This window comes from Mirounga leonina, unplaced genomic scaffold, assembly GCF_011800145.1.
Source record: "Mirounga leonina isolate KUSES-001 unplaced genomic scaffold, KU_Mleo_1.0 Mir_106, whole genome shotgun sequence".
In the NCBI taxonomy this organism is placed as follows: Eukaryota; Metazoa; Chordata; class Mammalia; order Carnivora; family Phocidae; genus Mirounga; species Mirounga leonina.
Genome location: NW_023270232.1, coordinates 4,354,339 through 4,369,780, shown reverse-complemented (window position 1 = coordinate 4,369,780; position 15,442 = coordinate 4,354,339). Strand labels below are relative to the sequence as shown.

At 38.9% G+C, this 15,442-nt stretch overlaps 1 protein-coding gene across 6 annotated transcripts in view; it reads right to left on the bottom strand.

Moving 5' to 3' along the window:
• LOC118018008 (cell division cycle and apoptosis regulator protein 1) overlaps positions 1-15,442 on the bottom strand; it is a 105,735-nt gene that overhangs the window by 45,850 nt on the left and 44,443 nt on the right. For all 6 annotated transcript variants that reach the window (XM_035016474.1, XM_035016469.1, XM_035016460.1 and 3 more), the window contains exons 3-4: positions 1,669-1,841; positions 988-1,032 (exon numbers count right to left, since the gene is read on the bottom strand). In XM_035016474.1, the coding sequence (XP_034872365.1) occupies positions 988-1,032; positions 1,669-1,841 (218 nt within the window). The remainder of the gene's footprint in view (positions 1-987; positions 1,033-1,668; positions 1,842-15,442) is intronic.

Below are 15,442 nucleotides of genomic sequence, written 5' to 3'. Positions count from 1 at the left end.
TCTAATAAATAAAATCTTAAAAAAAATAAAGATAAAAAATAAAGGTTCATGGGGTGCCTGGCTGGGTCATTCGGTAGAGCATGCGACTCTTGATGTCAATAGTCATGAGTTCACGCTCCATGCTGGGCATAGAGCTTACATTTAAAAAAAACTTAAAAGATTAAAAAAATTCAAGTAGGGGCAGCCTGGGTGGTTCAGTCAGTTAAGCATCTAACTCTTGATTTTGGCCCCGGTCATGATCTCAAGGTTGTGAGACTGAGTCCCACATCGGGTTCCATGCTGGACATGGAGCCTGCCTAAGATTCTTTCTCCCTCGCCCTCTGCTTCTCCCACCCCCGTGCACGCTCTCGCTCTATGAAAAGAAAAAAATTAAAATAAAAAATAAAGGCTCAAAGCCAATGGTCTATCTAGGGTTAAGGCTTCAAATGGGAAAAAGGATCTTTTCATTTTCACATGTGGTCTAGTACAGCACAGTAGGGCTAGATGTTCCACACAGAAGAACTGGGTCAAAGATTCAGTAGTCCAGTGATTCTTTCCAAATTATCCTCTGCATGCCTCCCCAGAAATGTGACAGGGGCGCCTGGGTGGCTCAGTCAGTTAAACATCTGCCTTCGGCTCTGGTCCTGATCCTGGGGTCCTGAGATCCGGCCTAGTGTCGGGCTCCCTGCTCAGTGGGGAGTCTGCTTCTCCCTCCAACTCTGTACCTCCCCCATGCTCTCTCTCAAATAAATAAATGAATAAATCTTTTTAAAAAAAAAAAACATGTGACAAAGACTGGCTGCTAATTGAGGATTTGGATTTTCAGGACCTCTATCTTCCTCCTCTCCCTTGGAGACATTCCTTTTTTGCCTACCTCATTTAGCCCACTACCAAAGAATTCAAATCACATATTAATGTAGCTGACAGGAAATAAAATCTATATAAACTGAATCTGGGACAAGTTATTTTTTTTTCTATCAGTTTTAAACATGGAAAATATAAACTAACCTGTTGTTGCACACTATACAAGGCCTGCTGAGGTTGTGAATATTGCTGGAAAAAAAAAGATTTATGAAAAGAAATATGAAATCAGTTTTATTCATTCTCAAGAAGCGATATACATACATACAAATACATAAACAAAATCACACTACAAAGAAATTTTATGGAACAACTGAACTTCACCAAAAATAAGCAAACTGGTGATTCTTTATACTCTGGGATTCATTAAGAACTGAATTTTATTCAAATAATTAAGGTATAAGAACTGCCCATTTTAAGAATTTTGACCATGCAAATGTAGTGTTCTGTCTTAGGCATATACAATTTTTATTACCTTAAAAAACAATAAGCATAATAAAAATATACAATTATTGGGGCACCTGGGGGGCACAGTCAGTTAAGTGTCTGACTCTTGGTTTCAGCTCAGGTCATGATCTCGGGGTCCTGGGATCCAACCCCATCTCAGGCTCCATGCTCAGTGCAGGGTCTGCTTGGGATTCGCCCTCTCTCTCTGCCCGTCCACCCTGTGCATGTGTGTGCATGCACACACATGGACTCCCTCTCTCAAATAAATAAATCTCAAACAAAACAAAACAAAACCCACAATTATTAATTCTTTAAGAATCATCTGGCTACTCAGATATGACAGTTTAATATGTCACAGACTGAAACCCAATAAAGACTCACCTGTTGCAATGCAGCTGCTGCAGCTGCAGCTTGTTGCTGCAAGGCTGCAGTCTGAGTTAACTGGTAGTTGGCTGGGGTTTGTGTGGTAAGGCCTGCTGCTGCTAATGCAGTTTGCTGGGTATAAATGGTAGGAGATGCTCCAAGGAGTGATGGCTGTTGAACACCCAATGCAGCTAAAATGAGATTAAAAAGGAAAAGAAAAAAAAAAGCATTATTTGGATCCTTTCTAGGAATTTTTCGTAAGTGCTTAATGAATTATGTTCTGCCATTGTTTAGTAAAAACCTAAAGCAAAATTCCAGTAATGCTTATTAAATTTAATTGATTCAAGTGTCTCCTCAGATCCCAGTGGCTTTATACTAAATTTTCATGTCGTAATAGATATAAGAAAACATTATTCTATAAAATTAAACTACAACCTTACCTAGACCAAGAGGCTAAAGTACTCTCAAGAAGTATTTTTAGGAAAAAGAGCAGAAAATAAACTGTCTTACTTTATTTATCTAGAATTTACTGTTTTATCTCCAAGTAGATGAGAATCATATATTGAAGACAGTGCTGCTGGAAGTGATCCACCCTAAAACTTTCCATTGGACAAACTTTTCATATACCTACTTTGCATTAATTTAAAAACTAGGAAACAGGGGCGCCTGGGTGGCTCAGTCATTAAGCGTCTGCCTTCGGCTCAGGTCATGTTCCCAGGGTCCTGGGATCGAGCCCCACATTAGGCTCCGTGCGCTGTGGGAAGCCTGCTTCTCCCTCTCCCTCTCCCCCTGCTTGTGTTCCTTCTCTCGCTATCTCTGTCAAATAAATCTTTAAAAAAATAAAATAAAATGAATAAAATAAAATAAAAACTAGGAAACAGGGGCGCCTGGGTGGCTCAGTCGTTAAGCATCTGCCTTTGGCTCAGGTCATAATCCCAGCATCCTGGGATCGAGCCCCACATCGGGCTCCCTGCTCGGCGGGAAGCCTGCTTCTCCCTCTCCCACTCCCCCTGCTTGTGTTCCCTCTCTGGCTGCCCCTCTCTCTTTCTGTCAAATAAATAAATAAAATCTTAAATAAATAAAAATAAAAACTAGGAAACAGACCAAAGCAACTTTTGTGTTTTTTTTTTTTTAAGATTTTATTTACTCTTGTGAGAGAGAAAGTGAGAGAGCATGAGCAAGTGGAGGGGGATGGGTAGAGGGAGAGGGAGAAACAGACTCCCCAATGAGCCGGAAGCCTGATGTAGGGCTAGATCCCAAGACCTGGAGATCATGACTTAAGCCAAAGGCAGACGCTTAACTGAACTCAGGCACCCCAACTTTTGTGTTTAAAAGCACAAAAAGTTTTTAATTTTAGTGCACTACTATATGGGGCAATGAGATAAAATTAACCATAGTGACTTAAAATTATAATTTGATAAAACTAAATTGGGAGAGGACTCAAAATACGATAGATTAGGTACTTAATGTTGAATGTATGCTTAAACAAGGCTAAGAGCTCAAGAGAACATGAGAAAGATTTTACTTGATGTTTTCATGCAATTCCAATGAATGCAAAAAGCAATCAACTAAAAACTGCAGTGTATGGGGCGCCTGGGTGGCTCAGTCAGTTAAGTGTCTGCCTTCAGCTCAGGTCATATCTCCAGGTCCTGGGATGGAGCCCCATGTCGGGCTCCCAGCTCAGCAGGGAACCTGCTTCTCCCTCTCCCTCCGCCCCTCCCCCTACTTATGTTTTCTCTGCCTCTCTCTCTTGCAAATGAATAAATAAAATCTTTAAAAAACAAATAAGTCAAATTAAAAAATAAAAATAAAAACTGCAATGCAGCACTACCATTCCCAAAATTGCATCTCCTGGAACAATGACTAACTAGCTCCCCAGGACATTAAAGTCAGAAAACAAAAAAAAGGGCCCAAGGTTCAAAAAGCTAAGGAAACAGGGGCACCTGGCTGGCTCAGCTGGTAGAGCATGCAACTCTTGATCTCATCAGGGTCATGAGTTTAAGACCTACAATGGGCACAGAGCTTACTTTAAAAAAGAAGTTTAGGAAACAGCGAATTATGCATATTGTTTAAAAGCACAAAAAGTTTTTAATTTTAGTGCACTACTATATGGGGCAATGAGATAAAATTAACCATAATGACTTAAATTTCTGAGAAAAAGGATTTCTCAGAACCCTTAATATGCCAACTCAGCATTCTGAATCTCAAAAGATTGCCAGAAAAGCAATATTTACACATGGAACACTCCCTTTTCCAAAGCATCTTGCTTGTATCTGAAAATAACCTGAAAAAAATGCTGCTCTTTAATTATTAGTTAACAACCTTATAGAAAGAACAGTATTTTGCTTTACAAGAACAGAACAGAGAACGTTAATGAACTAACCAAAGCACCTAGTCTAGACTATCCCAGAAAATCTTCAGAAGTGTGAGGTTCAAATCAGTTGTTTAAAAGCTCAGACTAGGGCGCCTGGGTGGCTCAGCTGGTTAAGCGACTGCCTTCGGCTCAGGTCATGATCCTAGAGTCCTGGGATCGAGTCCCACATTGGGCTTCCTGCTCAGCAGGGAGTCTGCTTCGTCCTCTGACCCTATCCCCTCTCAGGTGTTCTCTCTCTCTCATTCTCTCTCTCTCAAATAAATAAATAAAATCTTTAAAAATAAATAAATAAATAAAAAATAAAAAAAGCTCAGACTAATTTTACTTAAAAATAAAACAAACCAACAAGAAAGTAAAGCAAAAACAAACAAAAACCCCAGAAAGTATGTTTGTAGTTCCTATAAATTACAAATTACTCCCTGCAAAAAATACTGATTTTTAAAAATTGAAAAAGGAGGGAGAAAAGGAAGAGTCTAAGGTGGGCAAAAAATTTCTAAATGGCCTAAGTCCTTACCACATTAATATTTTCTTGTTTTTAAGGAAAGTCAGATATCACAGATGGGAAGAGAGAAAAAACCAGAACTAACTAAATGAATTTAAAAAGTAATTTAAATAGAAGTGGAGAATATCTCAATACCAGCATAAGTTCAAAATGAGGTTAACTACAATGACAATAAAGGAAAAGGTACTGAATTCTAGGACACAGGTTCTAATCAGTGGATCCTATTAACCTTATTGTATGCAAAATTGCAGATGAGAAAGTCCAAAGCTTTAATCAGTTTTCAAGAGAATTACAGACCCAAAAAAGGTTAAGAACCACTGTTCTAGGACAACAGAAGCAAAATACTCACTGAACACAAGATAAAGACCATAGGAAAAATTAGTGCTTTAAATTCTAAGATTGGCATGTTATACACATTTGACAAAGTAGTATCCGTGATTCAAATATCATACCCAGCTCCTTCACCAAGCCAGGGCTCTGACCTCAGATCTGCTCTGTTTCATTCTGTTGGTACCAATTTCAGAACCTTGGAAGTTGCGACAGCAGAAGAGCTCAGAGCCAATATCCCAGAAAGTCTATTTTTTCCTATTACTTTTTTAGGTGTTCTGAATCCTGGCATCACAAAGCAGCCTAGCATTAAGTAGGTAGGATGACAGACACACCTCTCTTCTACCGTTAATAGTGTGATGAATTAGAAACTACAAAAAAATTACGGTTACCCCTAACAATATGGGACTTAAAGGTGCTTGACCTCCATGCACATTTGGAAAATCCATATATAACTTTTGAATCCCCCAAAATTAACTACCAATAGCCTACTGTCTTGGAATAAAATTTTCCTAATGAAAGGAAGTACCAATTAGTTGATTTGTTGACGGCATTCTTTTTCTAGGACACCATACAATGTTACATCTATGTAAGCCATTCACACACAGGGAAGCATACACAGACACAAGGCTTTAAGACCATACTGATGTCTTGATGATTAAAAATACAGGGGCAGGGACGTCTAGGTGGCTCAATCAGCAGAGCGTCCGACTCTTGACTTCGGCTCAGGTTGTGGGATTGAGCCCACTGCTCAGCGCAGAGTCTGCTCAAGATTTTCTCTCCCTCTCCCTTCTCTTGCCCCTCCCTGTGCTGCTGTCTCTCTCTCTCTGAAATAAAATCTGGAAAAAAAAAAAAAATACAGGGTGCCTAGCTGGCTTAGTCAGTAGAGCATGCAACTCTTGACCTCAGGGACATGAGTTCAAGCCCCACGTTGAGTGTAGAGCTTACTAAAAAAAACAAAAACAAAAACAAAAAAGCCATTCCATTCACATATATTAGCAGTTAGTGACTGGATCAACACTTAGTCATAAAAGTTTGTCATTTATATGTTTTCTAATTATCATTTCTTCCCAAATTTTGCATGGTAGGATTGCATTCAAAGACTTTGAAGAAAACTGTGAACAGTATAAAGTGAAACACTAAAATGAGTAGAAGGAAAACTACAGTAGCATAGAAAAAGTATAAAGCTCAATGTTCTTTTTTTATTAAAAGTTAATTCAGGGGGTGCCTGACTGGCTCTGTTGAAGGAGCATGTGACTCTTGATCTTGGCATCCTGAGTTCGAGCCCCACATTGGGTGTGTGGAGGTTACTTAAATAAATAAATTAAAAAAAAAACAAAAACAAAAACAGGGGTGCCTGGGTGGCTCAGTCAGTTAAGCATCTGCCTTCAGCTCAGGTCATGATCCCAGTGTCCTGGGATTGCGCCCCATGTCCTGGGATTGAGCCCCACATCGGGCTTCCGGCTCAGCGGGGAGCCTGCTTCTCCCTCTCCCACTTCCCCTGCTTGTGTTCCCTCTCTCGCTGTCTCTGTCAAACAAATAAATAAAATCTTAAAAAAAAAAAACAAAAACGACAGAAACAAAAGACCTCAGCACTGATGTAAACTACCAGATTTCAGAACATGTGTTAATAGCCTATATATGCCACTGAAAATTTAGGTGCTGTACCATATTTTAAGACTTTTAAGAAAAAAACAAAAAACAAAAAACTATTTTTTAAGAAATATTACCTAAACATGTGGCTTACTCAGTGTTGAACTGTAAGTTTTCATTATTGGACTTTGAAAATGAAATTAAATATTAATGTTTATGTGAATCAGACTAAGTGGTATTCAATTTTTAAAACTAGCCTTTGGGGCGCCTGGGTGGCTCAGCTGTTAAGCGTCTGCCTTCGGCTCAGGTCATGATCCCAGGGTCCTGGGATCGAGTCCCACATCGGGCTCCCTGCTCGGCAGGAAGCCTGCTTCTCCCTCTCCCACTCCCCCTGCTTGTGTTCCTGCTCTCGCTATCTCTCTGTCAAATAAATAAATAAAATCTTTAAAAAAAAAAAAAACAAAAAACTAGCCTTTGGATTTAGAAGGAAAATAAAGTTTCTCTAGGCACCTCTGGGTGGCTCAGTTAAGTGTCTGACTCTTGGTTTTGGCTCAGGTCATGATCTCAGGGTTGTAAGATAGATCCCCACTTAAGGCTCTGCCCTCAGCACGGAGTCTGCTTATCCCTCTCCCTCCCCGCCCCCATGCATGAACTTACACCCCCCCATAAATAAAATCTTTAAAAACAAACTATAAACAAAATACTACTAACAGCCAACTGTTGAGTGGAAGCCTTACCAGCAACAGGAACAGTTAACATATTTTGTATGTTATATGTACTATATAATTTTTTTTTTTAAGTAGGCTCCATGCCCAGCATGGGGCCCAACAAAGTGCTTGAACTCACGACCCTGAGATCAAGACCTGAGTCGAGATCAAGAGTCGACACTTAACCAACTGAGCCACCTAGGAGTTCCTATATACTGTATTCTTTCAATAAAATAAGCTAGAGAAAAGAAAATCATAAGGAAAATACATTTACAGGACAGTACTTATCCCCCCCCCCCCAAAAAAAATCGGCATCAAAGTCACACGGTTCAAACCCCTGTTCTTCAAGGGTTCAACTGCTAGAAATTTATGGGAAGGAAATTTACATTCTACTAGTTGTGTCACACCACTAGCTAGTTAATTCAAATTTTGTGAAATCACTGTGCATGTTTTATATATCTGCAATATAGCTCTTTTTAAAATCATTCATATTTACTTCACTCTCCATAAAGTATATTTCATTATTAATACTCCTTTTTTGTGGTTATCTGAGAAACTACCCTTGAGTACTTGTAAGTAGCATTCTCCACTCTTGTGAATTATAATCAATATTCTGCAAGACAATTTTATAACCTGCGTATTACAGAGGTATCAATCCCTGATTTAATCTTTCTCTCCACCTAAGTGGCCAAATACTTGTCAGCTGGAGATCTTTTCCAATTATCCACAATAGAACAGTCTGTTCATTTACCTATACCTAATTCACTTTGATTGCTGAAGGTCTTGTGACCCTTTGGAAAAAGATATGCTTATCACTGTGTATCAATATTTCCATAGACAAACCTATGAAATGAGCCCTAGATGACCACAGGCTACCAGGCAAACAAGTAAACTTAAGGGCTAAGTTTTCTTAAATCTTTAAAGAAAAATGTAAATTTTATCATTTTCTAAAATGTACACTCGTGTTATGACATACTAGCAGTTTTTTTTTTTTTTTAAGATTTTATTTATTTATTTAATTGACAGAGAGAGAGACTGTGAAGGAGGGAACACAAGCAGGGTGGAGTGGGAGAGGGAGAAGCAGGCTTCTCGCTGAGCAGGGAGCCCGATGCAGAGCTCGATCCCAGGACGCTGGGATCATGACCTGAGCCGAAGGCAGACGCTTAACCGACTGAGCCACTCAGGTGCCCCCATACTAGCAGTTTCTACTGAATACCAATGAACACACCATTAAAACACAAGAGAGAAGCCTGTCCCTTTTCTGTTGTCCCTTAATTTTATCAAACTCACTGTTAAATTTAAAAATCCTATACCTTTGGGGCGCCTGGGTGGCTCAGTCATTGAGCGTCTGCCTTCGGCTTGGGTCATGATCCCGGGGTCCTGGGATCGAGCCTCACATCGGGCTCCCTGCTCAGTGGGAGGCCTGCCTCTCCTTCTCCCACCCCCTCTGCTTGTGTTCCCTCTCTCACTGTGTCTCTGTCAAATAAATTTAAAAAATCTTAAAAAAAAAAAAATCCTATACCTTTAAACCTTGGTGCTCTATCTTTACTAAGATGAGTCATCCTGAAATAATAAAGTTCAGAACCACAAAGTTGCATGCTCAAGTTAGGATAGGGAGAAAAAAAAGAAAAGAAAAGATAGTTTTTTGGTTTTTTTTTTTTAGATTTTAATTATTTGAGACAGAGAGAGAAAGAGAGAGAGAGAACACAAGCAGGGGGACCGGCAGAGGAGAAGGAGGCTCTCCACCCACTAAGCAGGGAACCCAATGCGGGGGCTCGACCCTAAGACCCTGGGATCATGACCTGAGCTGAAGGCACTTAACTGAACCACCCAGGCGCCTCTGTAGTTTGATGTTAATGCAGCTGTCACTGGATAAGAGCACAAGTAAGGCATACTCAGAGGATGAGGGGAAAAAGTATATATTAACAGCAAGCCTTAAAAGATTTTATGTGTAGGGCGCCTGGGTGGCTCAGTTGGTTAAGCGACTGCCTTCGGCTCAGGTCATGATCCTGGAGTCCCGGGATCGAGTCCCGCATCGGGCTCCCTGCTCGTCAGGGAGTCTGCTTCTCCCTCTGACCCTCCCCCCTTTCATGCTCTCTCTCTCTCAGTCTCTCTCTCTCTCAAATAAATAAATAAAATCTTTAAAAAAAAAAGATTTTATGTGTATTTTTTTACTCTCAGAAAAATGTGTTAGAGACTATTCGCTATTACATAGCACACACAGTGTTTAAAGGGGTTAAACCAATACCAGTAGCAATCCTTTCCTACCAAATGAGTTGTAAACATTCAAGTCCATTAAAGAATAACTAATAAAGTGAAGTATACATAGTGTATCAGCTATTATTTGTTTGAAAAAGACCATGAATTTTGGAATTTAGCAATCTGAGCTTGTTTTCAAGCTCAAGAGATTATGGTTTTAAAAGATGATAATTGGGCCAGAATGAAGAGGTAGGAAAAATGGGAGTCATAGTTAAAACAACTGTATTGGTATTAGCTTCAGTCACCTGTTGGAAAGCACATTATAACTATAGTTTTAACTCCTAAAGTAGTTCATGTTTCTCTATGGCCAGAATGCAGTCATTTTATAAATGGTCAAAAGAAATAGATGAGAAAATAGGTGAAAATATGCTAAATCATTCCCCACACTTCAGTATTACTATGGTTACATACAGATAAAAATGCAAATATTTTGAGTCAAATCTACAAACTATTATAATTAATCTAAGAGTTAATGTTTCAATCAGTGGGGCACCTGGCTGGCTCAGGAGTGGAGCATGCAACTCTTGATCTTGGGTTCGTGAGTTCGAGTACATAAAATAAAAATAAATTTTATTTTTTTATTTTTAAAAAAGATTTTATTCATTTGACAGAGAGAGAGCACAAGCAGGGGGAGTGGCAGGCAGAGGTAGAGGAAGAAGCAGACTCCTCACAGAGCAGGGGAAGCCTGATGTAGGACTCGATCACAGGACCACGGGACCATGACCTGAGCCGAAGGCAGTCGCTTAACCAACTGAGCCACCCAGGCGTCCCAAAAATAAAAATAAATTTTAAAAAATATCTCATGGGGTGCCTCGGTGGCTCTGTCAGTTAAGCGTCCAACTCTTGATTTTGGCTTAGGTCATGGGATCAAGGACTCTGCTTGTCTCTCTCCATCCGCTCACGAGCACACTCTCTCAAATAAATAAATACTTTTATTTATTTATTTATTTTTTTAAAAGATTTTATTTATTTATTTTGAGAGAGAGAATGAGAGACAGAGAGTATGAGAGGGAGGAGGGTCAGAGGGAGAAGCAGACTCCCTGCCGAGCAGGGAGCCCGATGCGGGACTCGATCCCGGGACTCCAGGATCATGACCTGAGCCGAAGGCAGTCGCTTAACCAACTGAGCCACCCAGGCGCCCCAATACTTTTATTTTTTTAACTAACTATAGAAATGATCCCTGAAAGTATAGTCTTAATACTTTTATTTTTTTTAAGATTTTATTTATCTGAGAAAGTGAGCCAGAGAGAGAGGGAGGGGGAAAGAGCACGTGCGTGCACACACAAGCAGGGGGAGGAGCAAAGGGAAAGGGAGGAGCAGATTTCCCAAAAGGGAGCCCAACATGGGGCCTAATTCCAGGACCCGGGACCATGACCTGAGTCAAAGGCATATGACTAACCGACTTAACCCTCTAGGAACCCCATAAATATATATATAAAATCTTAAAAAAAAAAAAAAAAAAAGAAATCTCATAAAGATTCAATCAGTGATTCACCAGCTATCTCTCTCAATGTCTCTTTATATACAGGAAACTTAAACTTTCAAACCTAAAAGTTCTAGAAACAAATATGACTGTCACTGAATACATATCACAGCACTTCAGCTAGGAGATGGAAAAAAAGGGGAAATATTAAGAACAATTATTTCAGTGTAGGAGAAATGGTATGTAAGGCTGGAATGACAGAACATCATGAATACCATCCCAAGGAGTTTGAAATGAATTCTAAAATCCTTGAAGATATTTTTTGTAGACGAGTAAAAATAATGGAAGATATGATGAACCACAATTCTGATGTTCTAACATTAACTCTCCTGTGACCATCTGTAAAACCTAAACAAATTTCATCACCTTTCTGGGCGTCAAATTCCTTATCTGATAAAGTTGTTGAGACAGAATCTAGGTCAGCTCCCAACCAGTTTTGAAAAAGTCTTTAATTTAGATAGAAATTAGGAGGGGTGCCTGGCTGGCTTAGTCGGTAGAGCATGTGACTCTTGATCTCAGGGTTATGAGTTTGAGCTCCTTGTAGGGAGGAGCCTACTTGGAGGGAAAAAAAAAAGAAATTATGCTTTAATAGTATCACATCTGACAAATATATTGGAGCTGAGAGAGAAGTGAGATGCAGCATATCCAGTATGTATGAGAGGAAAGCAAATAAAAGCAATTAGAACTAAATAACAGAGGGGCACCTGGTTGGCTCAGTCAGTTAAGCATCTGCCTTCGGCTCAGGTCATGATCCCGGGGTCCTGGGATCGAGCCCCTCATTGGGCTCCCTGCTCAGCGGGGAGTCTGCTTCTCCCTCTCCCTCAGCTACTACGCACTCGCTCACTCTCTAATAAATAAATCTTAAAAAAAAAAAAAAAAAAAGAACTAAATAAAGGATAATAAAGAGTAACACTACCACGTGAGAGATGGGAAAAAGAGCTTCCTGACTTAAGGATCTACGATAAGCACTATGGATTAAGTTTGGCAAAGACAAGGAAGGACCTGAAAGTTAGGTGAGAGACTTTGGCATATGAGCTGTGAGCAAGAGAAAGCAGCTATGACAGTTATTTAAATGTGAAGTGCCTAGGACCTAAATGTAAAATAGAGTATACCTGAGGCATTTTCAAAGGAGAAAAAAGCAAGATTTGATATATGACTGAATATGGGGGTAAAAGGAAAACTAAAGATGATAGATGATACTCAGGAATTCAAAATTAATCAGAAACAATCCAAATACTGATCTTCAATTTTACATCAGATTTCAGCAATATACTGCTAGCATGCATGCTTTTACTGAAGTTTTTAATATTACTTATTTTTTTAAGTTTACTTATTTAAGTACTCTCTACACCTAACATGGGGCTCAAACTCATGACTCTGAGATCCAGAGTCCCATGCTCTTCTGAGCCAGCCAGGTGCCGCTTTATATTATTTTAAATCAGTCATCTGTGTGAATGCAGTGAAATTTTCTATCACTGTTAGCTGAGAACTTTCAAGGTTAGTACAAATGCAAAATATCCTTGCTAGAAAATGGAATAGTGGGGCGCCTGGGTGGCTCAGTCGTTAAGCGTCTGCCTTCAGCTCAGGTCATGATCCCAGTGTCCTGGGATCGAGTCCTGCATCGGGCTCCCTGCTCGCGAGAAGCCTGCTTCTCCCTCTCCCACTTCCCCTGCTTGTGTTCCTGCTCTCGCTCTGTCAAATAAATAAAATCTTTAAAAAAAAAAAGAAAGAAAGAAAATGGAATACCAAAGACTTTAACTGAAAAAAATGTTATGTTACATACAAAAAGAGTAGTAATTTTCATACTGCTCTCAAGAGAAAATGAGTCTGAAATATAGGCACAGAGATCAAAATATTTAATTCAAGTTGAATTACTCAGTTAACCTTTTTTTGTTCCATGATCATTTGATTTATGACAGTAGCTTCTGATACTAATATGTCTGGACTATTTCAAAGGGTGCATTTTTTTTTTTTAAATAGAGTAAAAAACTGACACCTTCCCTATTGCCGATTAAGTCCTTTTATGTCCTTTGCTGAAATTTTTTCTCAAATTATATTTGAAGCTTCCAGGAGAACACCTGAAGCACTATAATTTGCTAGAATGTTCTCCATTTAGGGGCGCCTAGCTGGCTCAACCAGTGGAGCATGTGACTCCTCATCTCAGGGTTGTGAGTTCAAGTCCCATGTTGGGTGTGGAGATTACTTAAAAGTTAACATAAATAAATAAATAAATAAAAACAGTTCTCCATTTAGATGAGATGTAAATAAAACGTATTTTAATTGCCTCGGGATTGAAAATTTAACTTTTACAAAAATTTGTGTGGCTCTGAAAATCAGTTATACTAAGATGAGATGATTAATCACAAATAAGGCTTTAAGATGAAGGTAAGAAGAGAGCAAGCTTTCAGGAAGCAGCCTGAAATATATCACCTGGAAAATAAACATTTTAATAAAAATAGTATCACTAGAGAGTTCCATTTATAACCTACTCCAGGATTTTTACAGGAAAGCTAAGACTAGAGAGATGCTATCAAAACCCTAGGCCTACTTACTGAAGTCATGATGCGTCAATAAAATTTGATTTTGAAAAACTCTGATTAACAAGTTCTAAGAAAACCCATAATTAATTTTCTACAGCAAAAATAAAAGCTGTTTACACAAATCCCATTATTTATATTTGGACTCTACTGCCAAATATGGAAAGGGAGATCTATATTTACTACTGATTTTGTGTTTGAGAATCTATATGAACGTTTGCGGTCTTCTTTGCTCAGTCTTAAAATAAAAACAAAAAAGGTATAACATGAATTTAAGTAATTACAATACAAATTTTTTTTAAAACATTTTATCTATCTGAGAGAAAGACAGAGATAGCGAGAGAAAGCATGAGTGGGGAGGAGAGGGAGAAGCAGGCTCCCTGCTGAGCAGAGAGCCCTACACAGGGCTTGATCCCAGGACCCTGAGGTCATGACCTGAGCTGAAGACAGTCGCCCAAGCAACTGAGCCACCAAGGTGCCCCAAAATACAAATGTTAAGAGCTACAGACAATAGACTTCCACCTGAAGAACTATTTAACTGGGAACAATACAGATATCAATTTAAAACAAATTATAGGGGCACCTCGGTGGCTCAGTTGGTTAAGCACCTGCCTTCGGCTCAGGTCATGATCCCAGGGTCCTGGGATCGAGCCCCACATCAGGCTCCCTGCTCAGTGGGAAGCCTGCTTCTCCCTCTCCTTCTTGCTCCTGCTCTCTCTGTCAAATAAATAAAATCCTTATAAAAACAAAACATCATTCATAATATTAATTATGTTCCTGACCTGGTTTATAAATAAATAAAACAAACTATATGTAGAAAAAGCCAGGTAAAACATGTTTAGTTTACCAAAATACAAGTCCATAGCACTTGCTTCTGGACACATAGTAATTGCTGATAATTCCCATTTCATCAAAACTAAGTCAACACCAGAGTCCCCATTATTTAACATGAAGAAGTACCTGATCTGGGCACCTGGGTGGCTCAGCCGGTTGAGCGTCTGCCTTCGGCTCAGGTCATGATCCCGGGACCCTGGGATCGAGTCCCACACTGGGCTCCCTTAGGGGGAGTATGCTTCTCCCTCTCCCTCTGCCCCGCCCCCCACTCATGCTCGTTAGCTCTCTCTCAAATAAATAAAATCTTAAAAAAAAAAAAAAAAGTACCTGGATCTGAATTAAATACAATCTATAACTATTATTTCATAATCTCTTCAGTTGCCTGCAGAACTGATCATTTAACCCCCCCAAATGAAGAGTAACTAAAATAAAAACTCTGAAGTATCCCTTTCTTTAAAGACAAAGGTCCCCTACATAACAAGATAATCATGTCCATCAAACTGTAGAACACCCAAGTCAGAAGATCATAGGGTCTCTGTAACTGACCTTGAATTACTAAAGTAGGTATTTTAAGTAAAAGGCAGTAAAGAACCAGTATTAGAGATGTCATAAACAAAAAGTATACTCATTAACAGAAAAAGCTGCAATTTTTCTGGGTACCCAAAGAAACTCAAATTCATTCTGTAGAATCCTTGGGAAACTTATTTAAGATTCAAACCTTAAGTCAAATGGTAAAAAAAAAAAAAAAAATTCTTCCTAAGAAGCAAACGGAAGAAGCTTACTGATTTTCAATGACATCATCTGTTGACCTTATTTTGAAAATATAAATATCCATTTGCTCTTTTATATCTATTTATCTTTTTCCTTTGTTTGATAAATTCTTTAGAATTGGGTTTTCCACTTTAAACTCCAACAGCTGAAAACCAGTCATATATAATTTCATAATATATAAAATTTTAATACATTTATTCTTAAATATAGCATGTGCATACTTCACCTTAACATGCCAAATGAGATAACCTCTAATCAATGAGTGGCTGCTAACCTAATTAAATCAAATAAAAGTTAATCAATTTAACGTTTGAAAAACTCTATGTACCTATCCAAACTGCTGTGAAAACAGATTTTTTGCTAGTTGATCCATGAATTTTTAAAAGCTTCACAAATAAAAGAAAC